Source organism: Dipteris shenzhenensis, chromosome 7, assembly GCF_047967505.1.
Source record: "Dipteris shenzhenensis isolate YYH24624 ecotype China chromosome 7, Dip_SZ_1.0, whole genome shotgun sequence".
Classification (NCBI taxonomy): domain Eukaryota; kingdom Viridiplantae; phylum Streptophyta; class Polypodiopsida; order Gleicheniales; family Dipteridaceae; genus Dipteris; species Dipteris shenzhenensis.
In genome coordinates, this window is record NC_141602.1 from 16756008 (window position 1) to 16777668 (window position 21661).

The 21661-nt window shown below is 44.4% G+C and overlaps 1 protein-coding gene across 1 annotated transcript in view; it reads right to left on the reverse strand.

The window, feature by feature from the left end:
- Positions 1-177: 177 nt before the first annotated feature.
- Positions 178-21661, reverse strand: part of LOC147900014 (ABC transporter B family member 19-like) — a 159723-nt gene continuing 138239 nt past the window's right edge. The window contains exons 8-11 of the mRNA XM_087376561.1: positions 11155-11498; positions 10485-11062; positions 1556-1797; positions 178-1395 (exon numbers count right to left, since the gene is read on the reverse strand). Coding sequence (XP_087232687.1) covers positions 178-1395; positions 1556-1797; positions 10485-11062; positions 11155-11498 — 2382 coding nt within the window. The remainder of the gene's footprint in view (positions 1396-1555; positions 1798-10484; positions 11063-11154; positions 11499-21661) is intronic.

The window sequence follows — 21661 nt, forward strand, 5'->3', positions numbered from 1 at the left end:
TGGAAAGGATAACAAACTATTCAATGCATTTCTTTGAATGTTACAACTAGTTGTAAGCTTGATGTCAAGCAATTTTTATTATGTCCTTGATTGCTAAAGCAATGCATGGAAGGTCACGGGCATGACGTGGGCAAAGAAGTATCACTTTGGCACTTAACATGGCACTAGATTTGGAAGCTAAGTTGTGGAGCGGGAGTCTTGGAGGCAGACTAGCTTTGCATAAAGACCTGCAGGGCACTGCATGAGTTGGTCGTGGGTCCCACGCTCACAAATGCGGCCTTGGTCGAGAAAAGCGATGAGGTTGGCATTGCGCACAGTGGAGAGACGATGGGCCACGACGATGACAGTGGCGCGTGTATGGGCTGCCATTTGGTCAAGGGCAGCTTGGACGATAGCCTCGGAGTGGATATCGAGAGCAGAGGTGGCCTCATCGAGGAGGAGGATCTTGGGCTGTTTGAGAATGGCACGAGCGATGGCGATCCTCTGCTTCTGGCCACCGGAGAGCTGGATGCCGCGGTTGCCGACGTGGGAGGCATAGCCATCGGGGAGGGCACTGATGAAGCCATGAGCGTTGGCCACCTTGGCAGCCTGGACGATTTCTACTTGCGAAGCATCCGGTTTGCCAAAACGGATGTTATCAGAGACAGAGCAAGTGAAGAGGGCAGGCTCCTGCTGGACGAGGGCGATGTGGTGTCTGAGGCAAGTAAGGTTGATAGTCCTAAGGTCTCTACCATCCAATCTTATATGTCCCAGGAGGGGATTATAGAACCTAAGGACAAGCCCAATCACAGAGCTCTTGCCAGAGCCGCTCCTCCCCACCAGTGCCGTTGTCTTCCCCGCCTCAACGTTCAAATTCAAATCCTTCAACACCATCACCTCCGGCCTCGATTCATATGCAAAGCTCACTTTCACGAACTCTAGTCCTCCTTCAATCGCCTTCCCATCATCCATCTTCTCTTCTTCCTCTTCCCTCTCCTCCCCTATCATCCCATATGCCGTCTCCAGAGCTTCCCTTGCACTCTCCATTACCTGCGCTATCGATATCGAGTCGCCCAAATTCTCCGCTGCATAGCTCACGGAATTATGTGCTTGCAGACAGTGCAAAAAGCTTGCTATTCCAGCGCCCACCAGCAGCCCGCTCACGTACAGAACAAAGGACACCGCCCAATGCATGCTCGCCTGAGCGACCGCTATGACCAGACCGATCTGCAAGCTTTTCTTGGTGTTGATTCTGTAGGGCTCACGAAGACTCTCCTCATATCGTTTGAGAATGCTTTGTTCTGCAGTGAATGATGCCACGGTCCGTATATTATTGACAGCTTCTGCGGCAATCATATTTGCTTTAGCAGTAGCGTTCTTCATTTCGGCTGCGTGTGCAGACTTTCCGTCCTTGTTCTGCCCAGTAGTCCAGGGCAAAAGAAATTTAGACTCTTCCGAGCACCAATATAAGTGAGCACCAATATAAGTGTAACAGATGACCGAATTGATATGAACCGTTTTTCTCTAAACATTTAGCATATGCCACACTTTAGATTTCTCTAAACATTTAGCTTACTCTTTGAAATGCACCGAATACCAAGAACGGTAAGACACCCAGCAACACGAGAGCCATTGGCCAGGACGCTGCAAAACCCAGCGCAAGACACACACACAGTGTGGATAATGTTCCAAGGATGGTGCTAGCACACTCGGTCACAGATGCTTTGATGGGGATTGCGACGCCTGAGAAGCACTCGATAACAGCCCCAGAGCTATTCTCTTCTTTGTCAAACCAACTGACTTCCTTCTGCAAAAGGGCTGCACAACGATACCCGTGAGGTTCTTTCTGAAAAAAGCGTCTCGCAAGCAAGGTCTCTCTCTCTCTCTCTCTCTCTCTCTCTCTCTCTGTCTGTCTAGCTGTGTCTCTTTCTCTCTTTTTTTCTCTCTCATAGACACAAAGAGACTTCACAGGCTCAATGCACCTCTCAGGGTGGATTCAGACCTGGGAGCAGCCAAGGATGCAGAAGGGTCATTGGATAACTTATCGCCCTCTAATTCGAGAGATGACATGTTGAGTGATATCCGGCACCATCCCCTCGCCCGAGCATCAGCCAGCCTCTCGAAGCATCTCTATCTCTTTCTCTTCTCTTCTCTTCTCTTCTCTCTATCTCTATCTTTATCTTTATTCTTTTTATATATCAAGGAGAAGTTTACCGAAGCTGGTGGCATGGCAAGAGGATGGTGGGTCGGAGAGAGATTGGAGATTTGCACTGAGGAAAGAGAGAGATTAGAGGTTTGGGAAGAGAGATATGGTGAGCATTTAATACCCATGGAAAGCACGAGTACAGCACTAGTCCTTCCAAGAACAACTACTTTTTGCAAGCATACAGTTGTCAATTGTGGAACCTAGAGCATTGGGATTCAAGAACAATCTCTACAAAGGTGCATTCCATTTATGATAGCTTTGTGTCCAGATTGGTGTGAAGCTTGGTTGGTAGTAGCCAAGGATGCAAAAGGGAGCTCAAAGGGAGGATGGTCGGGCAAGTCGTCTGAAGCCAACCTTCAATATCTCGTACTTGAGCATTAGATTTACAAATTTGGCACCCAAATAAAATAGACCTAGAACATGCAATTGTATTTGGGGCAAAATTGTAGGCCCACTCAAATTGTGATACTGAATGTGAGAACTAAAGCTCAACTAAAGTAACATGAGTGAACTTATGTGCATAATTGCATGGGTACTAATGCCAAGGTACACATGTTTGTGTCAAAGGTTGATAGGGCTAAACTTGAAAATTTTATGGCTCTACATGAAACAAAGACATAGCACTTGTCCTCAGAGTATGAAACCACACATGAACAACAACGTCAACCTTCTCTCTCTCTCTCTCTCTCTCTCTCTCACACACACACACACACACACACACATTTCGATGGGCTTGAAAATTGTGCACATTCACAACTTCAACTAGTTTATTATATAGAATAAGACTTATTTTGGTAAGGGAAAATTTTTGTAGAATATTACTGAGAGCTTTGCTAGCTAAGCAACTAGTTTAACAGCGTGCTACCAAGCTAGGTTAGCCATGAATTATTGTGATAGGCCTAAAGGGTGGTATTTGCATAGCTTTGTAATCATAAAGATGTTGAGCTCACCACACTCTACAAGCTATAATGTCCTGTGGCAATCTATATCATTCTAGTAAATTCCAACTATGCACAATGTTTGGGGAATACAATGCTAGTAGAAATAGTCAAGCCATATAAAGCTCTTGAGTACAACAAGGATGCATTGTCAAAAGCTACTAAAAAACTCTCAAGGGAAAATTTAGGAATTGGATCAAGTAGTCCGAAAAAATAAGGTAGTAAAAAAAAAGAATTAGATCGATAGACAAAAAAATAAGGTATATGTAATGGGATGAACACATTGCAAAGAGCTTGATCTTAGCGGTAAAATGAATAAAGAGAGGTTGAAGGTCTTTATTGGGAATGTGTTGCAAAAGTGAAGTATGAGGTTAGATATAACATAGATTTCATTCCCCAAAATTCATCTCCAATACTTTAGTTGTACTCTCACGGAGGTCACTCGTCAAACATGTAACATAGCACACTTTAGGACAGAAGGGGATTTTTTAATACTTATCAAATATGATTATTTATGTGAAAATTATGAAGAGATTAAAAATATTCTTTTCACCAAGAAAACAAAAGAGGGATATCTAAATTAACTTTGAAACATGTGCAGTTATAAAAGGGGGGTAAAATAGTATGCAAAAACGTGTATAGGGGTATTCTAGATATGTGCTAGATCATAAGTCCTATATGTAGTTCTACATGATTCTTAAATCAATAAAAGAGGAAACTCATGGATATCGAGGTAGCACAAATTATAATACAGCTATGCTTTGTGCCTCATCAACATAGTATACCCCATCGTGAGGTGGAGGGAATATCATACCAAAATGGTGGCAATTGATAAACAACATGAAAGGGTTAAGGGTGTACATGGAGAAGAGTACGTGCTTATGAGAATGGGATGAGAATAGGGGAGACAAGAGGACTATTATGCACATGCAAGGGGAACTTGAGAGGAGCATGCATGAGGGGAATGGAATAGTGGGCCTAAGAATTTGGGAGAAGGGGGATTATATTGAAATACCATATGTATATGGATGACCCTCTTATTAAATGTGTGTGCCTTGCATCAAGCAAAGGTTTTATTTTATAGCTAATTCTTTATTATTGGCCACTCTCATGCAAATGGCATCTACCATGGTGACTCATCATCTAAGAAATACAATAATATTCCCTCAATTTCAATCCATCCTAGGTTTTTGAAGTCTTCCATCATAGTTTATTCAAAAAAAAATCTTTTGCAAATTTGTGTCCTTTTTGCTCACTATCTATCTAAAAACCTTACAACTGTCAACCTATGTTAGGGTTTGAATATTCACCTAACTTTGTGGCAAGGATACTTGTGATGATGGTTCTAAGCATGGTTGTGAGAATATGGACATTAGGAAAAATTAGAACTCATTTTGGGGCCTCTTAGCCCATAGCCCTCTGCCAATCAAATGAGAGCCAATATAACGTTGGAAAATTTTTTTAAAAGGAGAAAAAAACAAAAACTGCCGAGATTGCATTCAATGAGGATAACTGAGCTACTTTATTATATCTAATGTAGGGTGCAAAATTTGGTGTTTTCAACATCATTGGCAAAACCCTTGACACTACTTTTGAAATGCTGAAAAACAGACAACAAGAGGCCCAAAAAAGGCCAAAAAGGCTCGAAAACCAATTGTGTAGAAGAAATGCAATTTGACAGGTTGGGTGGTCCGACTTTTGAAACGTTGAAAACAGACAATCGGAGGCCCAAAAAAGGCCAAAAAGGCCCGAAAAAGCAATTGTGCAGAAGAATGAGATTTGACAAATTGGGTGGTCCCCACCTTATCAAATTGCATTGTTATGCACATTTGGTTTTTCGGGCCTCTAGTTGTTCGTTTTCAATGTTTCAAAAGTCATCCGGGGTTTTGGCCCACTCCAGACGCACTGATGAGGTCAAATACCAAATTTTGCATCCTATGTCAAATATAAGAAAGTAGCTCAGGTATCCTCATTGAATACACGTCTGCCTAGAACAAGTACTTCGTCATTTACTTTTTGATATTATTCATTTTTGAAGCAAACAAAAAGAGAAATATAGAAATTCTTTCGGGTCCCCAAAATGAGCTCTGCTGGTGGTTTAGTAAAAGAGGCTACAATGTATCTAAACCACTTGCAGGATTTTCCTCTTTTACTCTAGCGTTCTTCTTTCTTGCCGATCTCTTTTTCTAAGATCAATTAGGCACTAGTTGGTTTGGTCTCCTTTTCTAGGATCAAGTAAATAAATGGGTTATGGTTAACTATATTTTTCATACTCGTTGGAACTTTTTGAGATGCCATCTATTGTTTTGCCATGATATTTGTGTCCTTGGTTTGGTTCATCATTTTCACTGTAAGGATTATGAGTGTAGTAGAGGCTTGACTATGTGCAATCTGACATCTTGTGCTATAAGACATCTTGTGCTATAAGAAAATCCTCAATAAAGTTCATGTACTAAACTTTTTGCAAAGAAAATCCTCATTCTAGTATCACTGGACAATCTATCACTCAATGGGGTCTTGAACATCAGAAGCAAGTGCAGCAAGAGATGTATCATCAAAGCACCCATGTTTGCCCTACTAAGGAGAGCCACGACCTACCATGGAGTGGTTGAGTACAACTAACAATTTACTAACCTGCAAAAAGTGTAGGAAGTGATGCACTTTGTGATGCATCAATTTAGTTATGCACAAGTGTAAGAACAGGATGAAAAAACCTTTTAAAAATCACAAAGTTTACAACCAACAATTCAGTGATGCACAAAAGTTACAATAAAAGTTTTAATAATGCATAAAGTGCAAGAAGAGGATGCAAAAACCCCAAATTTTACAACATCTTTAGTGCATAAAGTCACACAAACTGCTTTATGTTGCACTGGCTACTCATTCTAGATGTTCAATCTTTTAGGATAAATTAGGAAGATGGTAAATACGTTGTACAATGCTCAAATAAGGTCCCAATTTTTCCTCAATCAATCGAAGGTAGACTAAGAGGCTGCCCCCATACGCTCTTGTGAGGATGCCCCACCACTTGTGTAGGGTGCTGCCAGCGCGAAGGCATTGCAGTTGTCCCTCTCCCCATACTGCGCATAGATATAGGTTCATGGGGATGGCTGCCATTAAATGCCTAAAGCTAATGTAGGGGGCGGAGTTAGATCCTAGTTGGCCAACAGGAGGAACAGGCCCGAACACTGACATCAAACAACGATGTCTAGTAGATGAAGGCACCCGACCAACTGAGAAAATTCCCCTGCAAGGTGCGTTGAATGGGTATTGAAGTCACATCGATTGATCAAATAAGCTCCTTCAGCAACCCGATGTATACTGCCTGGCGGTCCCACCTAGTGTGAAGCATATATTTCTGATGATCTTTATGAAATTATGTCTCAGTCAAGCGTATGCTGTGTATGGAATTTGGTAGTATTGAAGCCTGAAGGTTGGAGGGAAAGGGCTTGATAGTCCTTTCCTAGCAGGGAAGCCCGGGGAAGGCGACGAGTGTCGAGTAGGCTGCAAGCCACCTTTTTTGGCAGCATCTCGATCGAAAAAGGGCGACCATGGCCCTTGTTCGGGCGTTGGCACTATATATGCACATGGTGTTCGTCAAATAGGCTGTTGCCACACGGCACCCTTGTAAAGGCTCCCTCTTTGCATTTTCAAACGAGTGTGCAGGATCCTTGTGCTCCTTCCACATATACACCGCTACCCATGCGAAGAACAGGGATGGGTGGCGCGCCCTTACACACCAGAGCGGGGAAAAAATTTCTTATAGTGCCCTTCCAAAATGATCCAAAACATCTTAACTAGAAGGATGATTTACCCTTCAAAATGCTTTGGCAAGGGATGCTCTCACTTTTCCATAGCTCATGAGGCTATGTTTGAATATTGATGGATAGTGAGTGAGAACGAAGGGTTCCTTGCTGAAATGAATAACCTGAATGCATTGCTCCAACAATCTGAACACAGTCAAGACCACTCTGCGGCTTCTGCACTGAATAGTGTCTTGATTACAAGGGCCTGCTGCTTTAACAACCGCTCCATCATTATATAGTTTGTGCCAAAACGTGTTTCACCTGCCTTCAAAAGCTCTAGCGGGTGATTCGCTGGATGAATCTTGAAGATACCCGGTAATCGCAAAAGTAGAGCACGACCTTCCGAGCCTCATCCACGGCCTTTTTGAAGAAGTTTGTCTCGTGTTTTGTACCAATCCTCCACGACTAGGTCCAGACAGTGGCACAAGCATACGTTGATATCTGCGATTTATAATTTTCCCAACCTTTCAACAATTCTTAGCATTATCACAAACTGCACAACACTGACGTTCAAAGCCTTCTCCATTCCGATATTGGATATCCCTACTTCACATCCATGCAAAAATCCTCCAACTGCAAGATGAAGTTGCAAAAAAACCTATTTGCCATGGTTAGAAATGTAGGGCCCCCAACTTTTTGTATTACCTTTTCATCAACGGGAACCTTTGTTGCAATGCTTGGAAAAATTTGAGGCGTGGAGGGTCTCCAAGATTTGAACTGTTCGCACTACTATAGAAGCTCTCGAAGATTTGAACCCATAACCTCAATGTGGGTCAATCTCACTAAGACCTTAATGTGGGGTCAATAGCATTAGCCACAAAGAGAGCTGCCGTACGACTTGGGCAAACTGCGAGACACTGGAGAGAGGTAGACAGTAGATGATTGCGAGACTAGGAGACTAAACAAAGTGTTTGTTTTGGCGGCACCTAGCTGGCGAGAGTAGATCACCTACACAGACGACAAGCAGTGCCTAGGTGATGCTGAGAGTGGACCATCTCTGACCACGTAAATATCGTTAGTCGATGGCGCATGTTTAGATCGTGCAAAATTCAAATCACTCAATCGTGTTGCTGTGTAGAGATTGGAAGGCCACTGGGAAGCAGTAATGCCCTCTCGATGATCTCATGATGAGCGTGGAAGTCAAACCACATGCAATGGAAACCAGTTGTGCGCTGGTAAATGTCGTTGCTCATCTTTAATGGGAGCATGACGAGAAATTCGTTGCAACAAGGCTGGCATGGAAAGGCTAAGGAGAGTTCTGCTTCTACAATCTGAGAATTGTCGAATCGCATGGATTTGCTAGAGGATGCTCCTTGGTGCAAGGAGGAGGCTGGTAAGAGGGCTTCCCTGCGTATGCTAGTGGGGCTGGGATAGCCCCAGTAGCAAGGAAGTCTCACGGCCCCATGGAGGGGTGAGCATGCTGGGCCAACATTGCAGCTCCAGGCCAGCATCCTGAAATCTCAGGATTCTAGCCTAGCATTGCACTGCCCAAGCATTCTCATTGGCTCAAACAATCTGACAGCCATGGGATTGGTTGTGACAGCCTGCAAAAACTCCTTTGAGCCTCATTAAATGAGACTTTGGACCACATGGGGCTGCAATTTTACAAATGTTGGGTGGGCAGAGGGCTGCCCACAGTTCCAGCAGTGGGAGCAGCGCGGGGAAGCCCTTTAAGTAGCTTGCAAGAGTGCTTCCCCGTGCTGTCGATAGTGCTGGGTAGGACGCCCACTCAGCAGATGACACAGCGGGGGAAAGCACATCCCCGCGTGTCAGACATGCAGGCCCAGCAGTCGATGAGTCCAGGCTGCACTGGCAAGGAAATTGGCGGTGGAGGCTGTTGGTGGGGGAAAACGCATCCCGTTGTCGGACATGCACGCCCAGCTGTCGATGAGTCTGGCTGCACCGGCAAGGAAATTGGGGGTGGAGGCCGTTGAAGGCTCTCACATGGTAGACCGCCGGATATCTCAGTCCAGCGGTTGAACGCCGGGCTGGAATCTTGGACGATTATGGAGTTGGGCTAGCAGTCCAATGCTAGGGTAGACGTCTCACAGGGCCATGAAAATGGGCTGCCAATAGCACCCTCCCAGGACTACTAGTTGATGCGGGGAAACTCTCTAAGAGGGTGGTTCATAGAACTTTTCAACCCAAATCCTACCTAACATTTATGCCTGCCAATGAAAGGGAGGGTAGTAACATCGTCACCTAGCTTTGCCAAAGACTGAGAAGATAGTAACATGGTCACCTAACTTAGCCAAATGGGCCCACCTAACTATCCCAATTGGTATGTGGTGGATTGTGAAACTAACTAGGCACATGGCTGGTGTCTTGCCCACCTTAAGCCAAGGAAAAAGCAAAGGCTTCCATACAAGGTTAGAAGGGGTACCTACCAAAATCCGAGTGGTGAGCTTGTGCATGCATAGTAGATGGAGTCACTCGTATTTTGAGGATCCCCACGAAGACATGCATGCTCATGAGGGATACTATGTATAAGAGGAGTAGGGTCAACCTAGATCTGGTCTGGAAACTGACCTGTCCAGATCTGGCTGACTTGGATCTGGGGCCATCTGGTTACTGAGTTCGCTGACCCGGCTGTTCTAGGGTTGACCCTACTACTGCCCATAATTAGGTCCAGCAGCTGCTGTCTGTGCAGTCCCAGGTGGACCGCTGCTGCTGCCCTGTGGATTTTTGTTGTCCTGGCTGCTGCTGTTAGCAGTCCTTATGGCTGCTCTAGTTAGATGGAAGAAAGGTTGTAGATGTCCGGCATCCCCTTTTGCATAAAGGCTGGAACAGGCTAGAAAAGGTTGAAGGTTTCCTTATTTGCTGTAACGAGGTGTGGGTACTCAGAGAAGATATCTATGTCCACCCATGGTGCCTCATGTGAGTCCTGATGCTTGAACTTGACTGTGCAAGCTCTCGTGATGCCTGTTACCTTTCTTGAGCATGTGCAACAAGATCTGCTTTGGGTTCAACCACCTTCTCATGTAGGGATGCTCACCTCTGGTATGAAAGCAAAAGGTGGTCCCACATATGGCTTGAACCATGAAACATGGAATACTGTTCTTTTTTGGATACTTCCAATGACAAGGACCATTGTTGGATCTTCCTTGAGTTCTTCTTGACATTCTTGAGTTTGAACAGTTGATCTTTTGTTATGCTAGCATCCCAAAGTCTCGATTTTCTGAGGCATGGGATATAAAGCCTTGGGTATCTTTTTTCTAGATTTCTGAAAAAAAGTTGTGACAAATCACTGGGCCATTCATAGAGATGAGCACAGTAGTTACTTTCCTTTTAGAGCAAGATTCACGTTCATCATTTTGATTAGGGCAGTTTGTACTTTCATTTGTTTTTCTTCACTTACCAACATCCATGCTCTCCTGTCCCCTGTAATATTTGTCATGATTGCAGTGAACACTCAACTTCAGTCCTTTCTACATATTACTTATGTCTAATGTCAAGAACAGTTATGCATACATCGATAGCTCATAACATGAAGAGGGTACATTAAAACTTTATTAAACTTCTCAAACGACAAAAGATATTTGGAGGTGTCCATACCTTTGAACATCTTTTGTTGTATTTCTCTCGTCCAAAGTTCGCCAAGCTTGGCGAGATTAAGATGCTGTACTAAGTTTGACAAGAAGTTGACCATGGCAAGGAAAATAAACAATATCAGAACATGATTAATCTCTTTAGTTCTTTGCAACTTGTCTGGATCAAGGTAGGCAATAGCCACAGCAAACACGAAGAAAAGAAAAAGTGGCATGGTAGCTCCACTCAAAATAGCACCTATGATTGCCATAGATGTCTCTTTCTTCTTGGATGAGCATAACCGTTCTAAGTCTGGTAAGATCATCCGAATGAACCCTGCCTTTTCCCAACGTTTTGGTTGCACGTTTTTGGCCTCAGCTTTAGTATTGATAGCAGGGTCAATGTTATTATTTAATGTGTCAATGAAAGGAGATAATGGAGATCCTAGCATTGAGGGAGAGAATGATGTGAAAGAGTTACGTGCACTTTCATTTCCACTATAGAATCCACCTTTATAATCCAAAGATTTTCTTGTGAGTGGTGACTCAGATAGCCCAGGAGGACTGTATTCATGTGCTTTATGTTGACTTGTCAAGCTCTTTGTCCTGCAAAAGCATGTACATTCTTGGTTTATAAAAAATGGCTATTGGCTTTCAGAATGTTTCACAAATCTGTAATGCAATACAGATTTATATACCTTTGGTCTCTCCCCATTTTTTGCAAGTGCAACAGTGAGAAATATGCTCCCTTTGACCCCAGTTTGATCAGAGAATCATGTGAACCCATTTCAATAACTTGCCCCGTTTGAAGCACCGCAATGGTGTCTGCATTACTGATAGTTGATAATCGATGTGCAACCATCACAGTAGTACGGCTGAGCATAAATTCATCAAGAGCTTCTTGAACAAGTCTTTCAGATTGTGTATCAAGTGCACTGGTTGCTTCATCGAGAAGTAGAATTGTGGGGTTCTTTAAAATAGCCCGAGCTATAGCCAGTCGTTGTTTCTGTCCTCCAGATAGCTGCACCCCTCTTTCACCAACCTGCACATAATTGCTTGGAGTAAGCCTATCATTTCTAGCAAATACAAGTGGATGCTTTGAATAAGCTTCACTTTTAAGTTCTTTTCTTTGAATTTTTTGTATTGTGGGTGTAACTTTCTGTTTACTGTCATGAATGTGAGACTCTGCAAATGTATGTTTGACAATGAATCACCAAATATTATGTTTTTGATTTATTTGGGTGAATGATGTGCACAACCTATAGGGAGTACAAAATTATGTTTGTGTATATAATTTTCCAGATATAGGTCCATCTCTTTCATGAAAAACGGACAAATTTTGGGAAAGGTTCGGTTAGTTGGGGCAAGGGGTCTCTGCTGGTCGATTGGATCAGGCAGGGGGTCGGCCATATGCCCCCCTGCTGGTCGGTTGGTTGAGGCAGGGGGTGACCCTATTTATAGGCCCCCCCTCAGCCCTCATTTCCCATTCATTGGAGCAGTCCTTCCAGCCATCTTCGTGGAGCTGTCCTTCCATCTGCTGGAGCAGTTCATCCAGCCCTGTTGTGCATCTGAGTTTGGTGGCTGTTGAGGAGTCTTGTGGAGCTCTTGAGCAGCCTGTTGTGCAGAGGTTTTCCCCTAGTTGTAGGGGGGCTTTTGCCAGAGATCACTTGCAGTTCTCTTGTTTCTTTCTCTCCCTCTCAGTGTGATGTGTGTGAGGTTTGCTCTCTCTCTCTCTCGCTCTCCATTGCCGTATTGGATCCTGATGCTGAGGTTCCCATTAAAGAGCTTGCCCAATTTGTTTGTTGATCCTCAAGCTCCAAATATGGATCTCAATCATGGCATCATACTTGGTGGGTTCAGATGGCTTCTTTTTCCAATTTTCATTTCCCTTTCTCCGTTTTCCATTTTGTTCCCATTTTTGTTTCTTTGCCTGTAGTGAGGTACTCTTGGCCTCCAACCTCTGCATGTCAGCCTCTGTGGTCTCTAGCCCAAACTTCTTCACCACATGGGCCATGACATTCACAGCCCGTTGCCAGAACATCTGATGGTATGCGTTGCAATACTACTAATGTAAATTTGTGGAACCATGGCAGCCCATCTTCATCGTAGGGGATCCATAGGTCTTGTTGAAGGTAGCCGTCATGTGGCTGCCACTTGCCTCTCCTGGTGCGGATTCTTGGATTGGTCGCTTGAATCAATGTCCCATTATTGTCATGGTGTTTGATGACCACCCATAGTTGACAAAAATTTTGTTTCTATGCCACTAGCTGGACATTGTACAGCAAGACCAGCATGCCTTCTACGAGTTTTTGCTTTTTGATGTGTTAGTCATGCCAAACCTTCACCCTTTGAATTACGCTTCGTGACCAAGCTGCCCTTAGCTGTAATTTGTCAATCTTCATCAATTTGTCCAGTCTATTCTTCAATGCTTCCTCATGACAATGTGTTTGTTGTACTGCTACCCTTTGGCTTGGTAAAAGAAACTCCATCGGCACGACCGCTTCCAAACAAATCACTAATTGAAAGGGTCTGCTTTGTGGTGACCTTGAATGTTATGTGACAAGCCCATAGCATGGTTTGCAGCTTATAACCCTAGACATTGCGGTCTTTGTTGATGGCCTTGTGAAGGATGCTCTTAAGCAAGTTGTTCGTGGCTTCCGCGCGACCATTTGTCTTGGATAGTAAGCGGTCGACTTCTTATGCTGAATCAAGAACTCTGTCATCACAATCTTTATCATCTAATTGATGAAGATGAACCCCAGTCCATATACTGGCCATATGAAGATGAACCCCAGTCCATATACTGGCCATACACTGGAAGGGATGAACTTGTGAACCCTCCATTGCCTCCGTACATCTGGCCCTCCATATATGCCATGCTGTAATGCTAGCCAGAATCTACCATGATGTGTCTATCGAAGCACGAGCAGCTCTAAAAGGAGTGAAAGGAACATCCTGAAGGGAACATGAGTCTACAGAGTGTCGTCGTATAATGAAGGCTGAATTTGAGTCATGTTCCTCGAAAAACACCTGAGGGCCATTGAGAGATAACCATGCCACTGATCCCTAAGTCATGAAGAAGGGTGCTCTATGAAAAATACAAAGAATCCTAGCAACACCCTTCCAAATCATCCTCGCCTATCAGTACTCCCAAAGGCAATGTTGAACTGACTCAACTGCTGTGTGGCATCGAGGACAAGTAGGGTCAGCCCTAAACCTGGATCTCCACAGGTTCACTGCAATCCCTCCATGAATAGAAAGCCAAAAGAAAAGAGTGATCTTTCTGTTCTTGAAGGATTTCCAGAGCTTCCTCCAAAAGTTCCTCTGCATCTCTGCAGGAATCAAAAAAGAATCCCAATGTGGAGCTTTGGAAGGCTATTGCTAAGCTGAAGTCTCTTGGCATTTCTAACTGTGTAACGAAACAAGGGGATGCTCTTCTCTCGGTGCCCTTCGTCAATCCATTCCCATTCCCCAAGGTCCCATTGCAAGAACCTAATGGGGGAACCACCATACAACCAGAGTCTCCAAGACCCAAGTGCCAAGAGAAGAGGGTCGGGATCCTTGATGTGCTTCAGGCTATGTGATATCTCAAAGCTTTTTCTTTGGCCATTTGGTGACATAGTTGATTGCCACGATGATGTAGTTGTTCCCTCCTAGATGCATGGCAGCTTTGAATAGACCTATGGAGTCTAACCCTGCTTTTGAAAGCATTCCCATGGGTATGTGGGATGGCATAAAATCTTCAAACTTGGGCAGCCCATTCGTTGGCATATGTCACATCTTTTGCAATGCTTTGTTACCTTTGCATACCTTGTACTCCACCACAACCAGCATCGAGTATCTTTTAAACTATGACATTGGTCAAGAAATCACCTCCTCTACTCCTTAATGAGCTTCAGCCATCACTATCGTCCTCTCATGTGAAAATACACATCTTACTAGGATCATATCCGCGCTTTTTCTATGTAGATGTCCTTCGGTCAATGTGTACCTCCAAGATTCTAGTGTGATCATCTTTCATCTATTTATGCACCTTCAAGGAATGTTACTATGGAGAAATACTGCAAGATTTCTGCATGCTCATCTTTGTACATCGACATAGCAAACACCCCCACATAGTTAGCTCATCATCTCTTTCTTCTTTAGATCTTTGAACTTCAATAGTAGACAAATAATATGTCCCAGAGTGAGGCAAACCTGGCTTACAAACTATTCTAAAATTGAGCTCCTGCAACGTATGCATACACCTTATCAATTTGAATTTCATGATGGTTTTGTTGATCGAATACAGCAATGTTGGATGAGAAGAACTCGAAAGGGCTGCCTAGCAAGTAATACTGGAAATTCTGAGCATTGTACACCATTCCCAAATTTTTCTTTGTCATTGAGAGCATTCAGCTTGCATAGAAGATTAGGCAATCCATGTTCCCTTCAAGTTGAGTCAAGATCGACCCAATTGCGATCCCCGGTGCATCAACATGCGCATGGAAATTCCAATTGGGTTTTCTGAGTATCTGTGACTTCACTGTCATCTCTCACAGAATCAGAAATGATTCTGCTTGTCCGTTGTCCCATTCAAACTTCATTTCTTGCATTGTAAGCTGCTGTAGCAGTTCGGCATTGATCTAGCGATTTGGCCACTCCAACAAACTTCTTGATGAGTCTTTAATAGAAACCCAAGCATCCTATGAGCACACTTGCTTAACATTGCTTGGCTCCTTCATCTTCTAAATGGCATCAATCTTCTTCTTCATCATGATCCCTTCGTTCGAAATGGTGTGCCCCAATAAACATGCATTTGTATGGATTGAGGGAGGTTTAAGTCTCTCAAGCACTCCTGGAACACCTTCCTTAGACATTCCGAGTATGTCGGTTTCATGCTGTGCACTTAAGTCATCCAGGAAAATCGCTAAGAATTCGTCAATGTACTCTTGGAATATCTCCGCCATGAATCTTTGAAATATTGTTGGCATATTTTTCAACCTGAACGACTTTCCTTGAGTATGCCCCCCATGCTCCACCACTTTATCGGTGAACGGTAGTAGAAAAGGGTCTTTGATGGTTTTTCTATCAACTTCCTATAAGCCATACACACTCTTAGCTTTCCATTTTTCTTAGGCACAATGATGATAGGGAACAGCCATTCGTTTCGGCCCACCACATAAATGAACCTTACCCTTAGTAGTTGCTCAGTTTCAGTGTCATTGTCTATTGCTCATCCCAAACCTTCATCTCGGTCACTTCCAGACCAGTGGTCAAATCGTTTCTTCCATGTTGCATTGATTTTGTGCTGCTCTAATGGGGTGCCTTCTGTGTGTCTATGGTTTGGTTCTTTGTCTGACTGTATTTCGTCTCTACTGTGCTTTGATTCATCATCTGACTACATTCTGACTTTCTCTTGGTTCTACCAAGGGCTCTTTTTGCTTCAATGCTTTAGTTATTTCAGTGACCATTTGTCTTTCCAGCAAATCCCTGGCATCTCTTGATTCGTTAGGTTCTTCTGGCTATTAGTGACCTTGTAACTCCTTGTAACCACATTGGTTTCAATGTGCACCAACACCAAGCGTGCAATTCATGCTTGTTCATCATCATCACATGCCCTCTGTAGCATCTCTAGCTGCTTCTTACATAATCTGCAGTCCATCATCCAATAACCTTTCTTTCTCTACAGAAGAAACATGCAGCGTTGACATTCTCTAGTCTGTCTATTTGATGTGGTCTTCTGCCCTCCCTCTCTACTTGATTGACCTTTGCGGTCCTACTACTTTTGGTGAACCATCACCCTTCGATCATGTGGCCCAAACAATTGTATATGTTGCAGTATCGTCTCGACTGCAATCAGTGCTGGTATGTCCAACAGATACCCCCCTCCTAGCTTGGTGGACTAGGAGACAAATGTAAGCCATGGATTCATGATGCTCCTCCACCATCCACACAACGCCTAGAGTCCTCTCTAGAGGGCAGTGTCTACGAGAGAGTTGCAAGAATCACAACATTGAACATTGTAGCACGACAAGGTCAACCCATTGTTACCCTCATCAAAATATATATGGCTGGATTATACACATGCCACCAAAGGATTCCAAAAAGACTACTGAGGTGTATGAATGCTTCTACCAAGCATAGGCAGGTATCTTTTATATTTTCAAGGTTCGAGGAATTTGTTGGTTGTATAGCCCACCACACCAGTTGTTGGCACCTACTCCCAGGTCAACAAAAGAAGTGGGCCGGGACCCAAAGAAGTAACTAACAATGCAGCTAGTTCTATTTTGGTGCATCATGGATAGTTGACTCCTTGTATTGTTATCAAATCATTTCTTAGAGAATGCTTTACTTTCATGGTGGCGGTGGCGGTGGTGGTGGTGGGAGCGGTTGGCTGGGCAAGGAGTAGGCAACCTTAGGATTGGAAACTTAAATGTTTATGCACCTAAACTGTAAATAACAAGCGAGTACAAGTACTCTCGTGAGCACTTACCTTAGAGGGACAAGTTGATTTGGGAAGAGAGAGAGAGAGAGAGAGAGAGAGAGAGAGAGAGAGAGAGAGAGAGGAAAGAGGGACGAGTTTGATTTGGGAAGGGGGGAGAAAAGAGGGAGAGAGAGAGATCATGCACGAGAATAGAAAGGAGTACGAGTGGCGAAACGTGGCCTAAAATAACTGGAGGGACACTTCTTGAAAAAAGTATCAGGAGAACACTGCCTTCAGGGCAGTGCTAACAAAGAGGCCCCTTTCGGCAACAAATTAGTTTTCTACTGAATATTGACTCACCAACTGTTAGAGACAATCAAAAGTTAGGCCCCTTGTCACACCTAAGAAACATAAGGAGTGGGGGCCCAGAGCCTTTCCCACTTAGCGGGACAAGATGACAAAATCTCAATGGAACTAATACGAATTGTGAAGCAAGGAGAAAAAGAGGCGACTCATGTCATTGACCTCATAGAAGGCGAGCCAGAAGAGGCCAGACTGTTTTCCAACACACCATGCCTGCACAAGGCAATAGATTTTGCTAGCCAATGAAGGGAGCTAGTGTCTCCCATTGCCTTGAAGCTACCTACGACAATTGAGCCATCATGGCGCAAAGTCGTAAAGCTCCAAATCATAAAGCCAAAGCAAGCCTAAGCTACGGCATTGGAGCATCAACGATGCTCCTGGATATAATCGCAAATATGGCAACACCACAGACTGAGAGAAAATGAACCACCGACTTCAAACTAGCAAAAGACTTCTACTTCAAGATGTATTGGGTCACAGAGGTAGAAGCACCGTTGGACTTCTTGCATCATGAACCCACCATCCTAAGGTGAAAATGCCTTGGTTCAGTCGCCCATTGATGGGGGAGCAGTTTTGGTCGCACCTTGGATAGGCGTCTCTTGGCGCGCAGTAGTGTGGGCGGCTCCTCACACAAGCTACCAGCCCTTCGAAGGCTTGCCAGCCCATATTGGTGGCCCAGGCTTCCGTGGGCAAGTCGTGTGGCCCTTGAGGCTGCTCATCCCTCTTTTCAAAGGGTCTTAGAGTCAGATCTTGGTTTTTGCTAGCTTGGTTCAACCCCAGAGCTCCCATACAGTTTATGGTACTTTTTGGAGCCTTCTTGCCTTGCTCTTGCTGGCTGGAAGCTTTGTTGTTCGACCTTTCCTAGAGCAGTCTATGGTTTTTTTGGTGGCACTCGGCAGCCTCTTGGGCCTTGCTTTGCGGCCTTGTACCTCTTTTTGGTTCCGGAGCTGTTTGTAGGTGGTGTGGAAGTTCTCTCAGCGTGTGGGTGTGGTTCTTTTTGGCGGCGTAGTGGACCTTTTAAAATAAAGAGTGATATATTCCATTCAAAACAAATCATACAACATGTGGGAGAGAAAGTACTCTATCCCTAGCCTCAACAATGTGGCAAAAAAGCCATGGAGGTGGTCTGAAATGCCACGACATCCCAAAAGGGGTCAAGTGAAAAAATAAAGAGCAGTCCCATGTCCTCATGAAGGATTAAAGTCTCCCACGAACTGCCAAAGAGGTGCCTGTACACCTCTCCCACTGACTCCTAAGAGTGAAGATAATCTCTGCCCAAATGGAAGCGAGAGTGTCAGCCTCCGTGCATAAATGGTCCCCAAGGACAAAAGAACATCGCGAACACCATATCCGCCATAGGGTAATGCTGGAAATCACCTCCCAGGCTGACCCTACAGCTGAAGTAGGCATGGAATCTTGTGCTGGTACCGGTATCAAAAGTAAATCCTGCGGCTCCATGATGCTGGCCTCCGTGGGACCTCGTCTCTGGCAACGCTGCATGAAGAAACCGAGGTCTCCTAGCTCTGACTCAAAGAGAGTAAAGGCTCTAGATCCTCTCCCCCAAAGAGCAGCGCCCCACGTCATCAGAAAGGACTTAGATGTAACATATGAGAACAACCTGAAGATACTTATCCATACCACTCTAGAGCTGGTGCAACTCCATAAACAATGCTTGCTAGATTTCTCTGCAAGCTAACAACACATACACAAGAGGGTCTACCCATCTGCTGGAGCCAAGTACCCACAGGTAAAAGGTCCACAGGTAGTGGACCTTTTAGCCTTTTGCTAGCCATAAGGCCAAGAGATTTTCCTCTTGCCTTAGTCGAGGTTGTCCTTTTTCCTCTTCCTCTCCCTTTCCTTCCCTTCCTTTCCTTACTTTTTAACCCACTCCCCCCCCCCCTCTTTGGGGGCAGTAGAAATTTCTTTGCTTGGTTTGGAGTAAGAATTCCTTGGTGGTGACCCTTGGTCTAGCCGGAGGGGCTCTATGGCAGAACCTTCAAATCCCTTGGGCCATTAAGGTTCTTCTTTCTCCAATTGACAAGCAACATGTGAAGCAAGTAGTGTGGTCACTCTAGGACAAGACAGTAGAGGGTGGAATAGTTGGCCTTATTCCCACGAGGAGATAGGTGAGGGATTGGATCCCTGCAAACTTGGCATTGGATGAGGACCACATACAGGAGGTCACTATTTATGGGAGAGGCCTCGTCCTTCTTCAGCTTAGCTCCCCTACCATCACCTTGACTCTTGTGGAGTACAGCCCCATTCTCCTTGGCCCCCACTTGCTGTTGGGTGTGTTGAGTTCAATCCTTAGGATCAACGTCTGATGACCCCGTGAGGGCCCTACCTTGTGGCGTGACGTTTACAAAAATCTTATTTTTCCTCTTCTTTTTCCTTGGTATCACAGATTCATGGTGGAGGACATGGACTCGACGCACCATGTTCCTTGCTTCTCGGTGATGCTTCGTTCCTCGAGGCTCCCACTGCTCGCGCGAGTATAGAGCCATCCTTCCTTCCACTAGTCAGGCTTTTGGTATTGTGTTGGAGTCTCCTTTGGAGTCTGTAGCGTTAGTTGTGGCAGATGATGGTGTCCCCCAGCTTAGGATGGTTGTAGAGAGCCCAAAGTCCCCTCCATAGGTGATTCTCCTTAAGACACTGAGGGGGGAATGGTCTGTGAAAGGCTAGAGGTATCTAGGTTACTAGGATAGTGTCTTCGATGCAAGTAGATGGGCCACCTAGCTAGGGATTGCACTTGAGATCCGAGTCGGGTCCCTCTCCCTCCCCTGTAGGATGGACAGAGGCAACAGAGGGAGCCCCAGATGGATAGGACCCAACGGTCTCATAGACAACAGCAACAAGAGTCCTAGACCCCCTAGATGGAGCCCTCCGAGGAAAAATGGATTTGTAGAGATATACAATGATATGGTGGTGTAGGATAGACAAGGACTTGGTCTATTTAGAGTTTTTGTATGTTTAATACTTGGACAATATATACCAAGTACTTGTATTTCATTTGGTAGAACATTTCAGTTGGAGTTCACTTGTGTGTTCACTTCTTGTTCTCTTGCGTTTACAACTCTTTCCATTCTTGGTCCTACATGCGGTATAAGAGGTAGTCCTTCCAGCCCTATCACTTGTTTCCCCGTCAAGTGTGTGAAATAAAAGACTATGGGTTCGAATCCCCTCTTGATATAATGTGCACCCCTCTTAGACATAAGCCTAAAAGATTAACCTATGCATAAAATAACCATGGACAAACATAGGTTAATTAGCCTCCATGGATCAAAACAAATAGGAATAAAGTTGAGTTGAGCGAGTATGTCCCCATAACATGTGACGAGGTTTCACATTAAATGTTTAAACGGGATATTTCTTTTCATGATCGATTGCACAGCCGTCTCCACAATGCCTTTGGATGCTTTGTGATAGCTCATAAATGATCTCTCTTGTTGCACTTCTGTTGTCGCGGAGAAGAAGTTTGTTCTTGCTGGTTGACTTCTCTTTTGGATGTCCTAAGCTCCCACGAGCTTCGCGTGATCTCGAGCTTTAGTTTTGTTGCGAGATTTTGCACTAGGAAGCACTCCTCAGCTAGGCGACTTCATTTTGCGTCGTGGACGCATTTTTCAGGCAATTTTGGATACTAGAAGTTTTGTAGCTGCGTCAGTCAACATGGAGGAGTTTTGATCTTTCAAAGTTGTTCGTGCTCTTAGAATTTCATTTTGAGCAACAAATCAGAAGATACCAGCAATATCATTTATTTCTTGCTGATTTTTACTGATTTTTGTACATCTCGCCGGCCATCAGCCCCGAACAGCTACCTCGCCATCCGTATAGCTGCCCCACATCTGTACAGCCGTACACCTTGACTTTGCAGCGCGGGACCAGCTCTTGCTAACCATACACCTCGACATTGCTGCCCATTGCCTCTCCAGCCCGCCATTTGCCTCTCCAGATCGCCAATTACATATCAGATCTTGATCTTTGTTTGAGCTCATTTTCAGCCTCTCCTAGTTGGTTCTTGCAGAAAGCATTGCACAGGTGTCTTGCAGATTGCATTGCATAGGTGTCAGTGCATTTGGGACAGTTTTGGGCTGCACATTAAGTGCAAATCATTGCCCAGGTGTTGTGCATTTCGAAGCCAAGTGTTGGCTGTAAGTTGATGCACTTTTGGGTGCCTGTTGAGCAATAGTTTGCTATTGCATTGTGAGGAGATACCCCAAACAACGAGCAGGGGGAACGAGCCATGGCAAGAATGAGCAAGGGGGAATATAATTGACATCACATATTCTAACCTCTAAAAACACTTATACATTGCTATGTGAGATCATGGACCCCTTTAGCTCAAATTTGTTTTGATACAATATGTAGGAAATGGGAAAATGCATCCAAGAGAGTTGATGCATAAATTCATTTTGATACACTATGTAGGAAATGGAGAA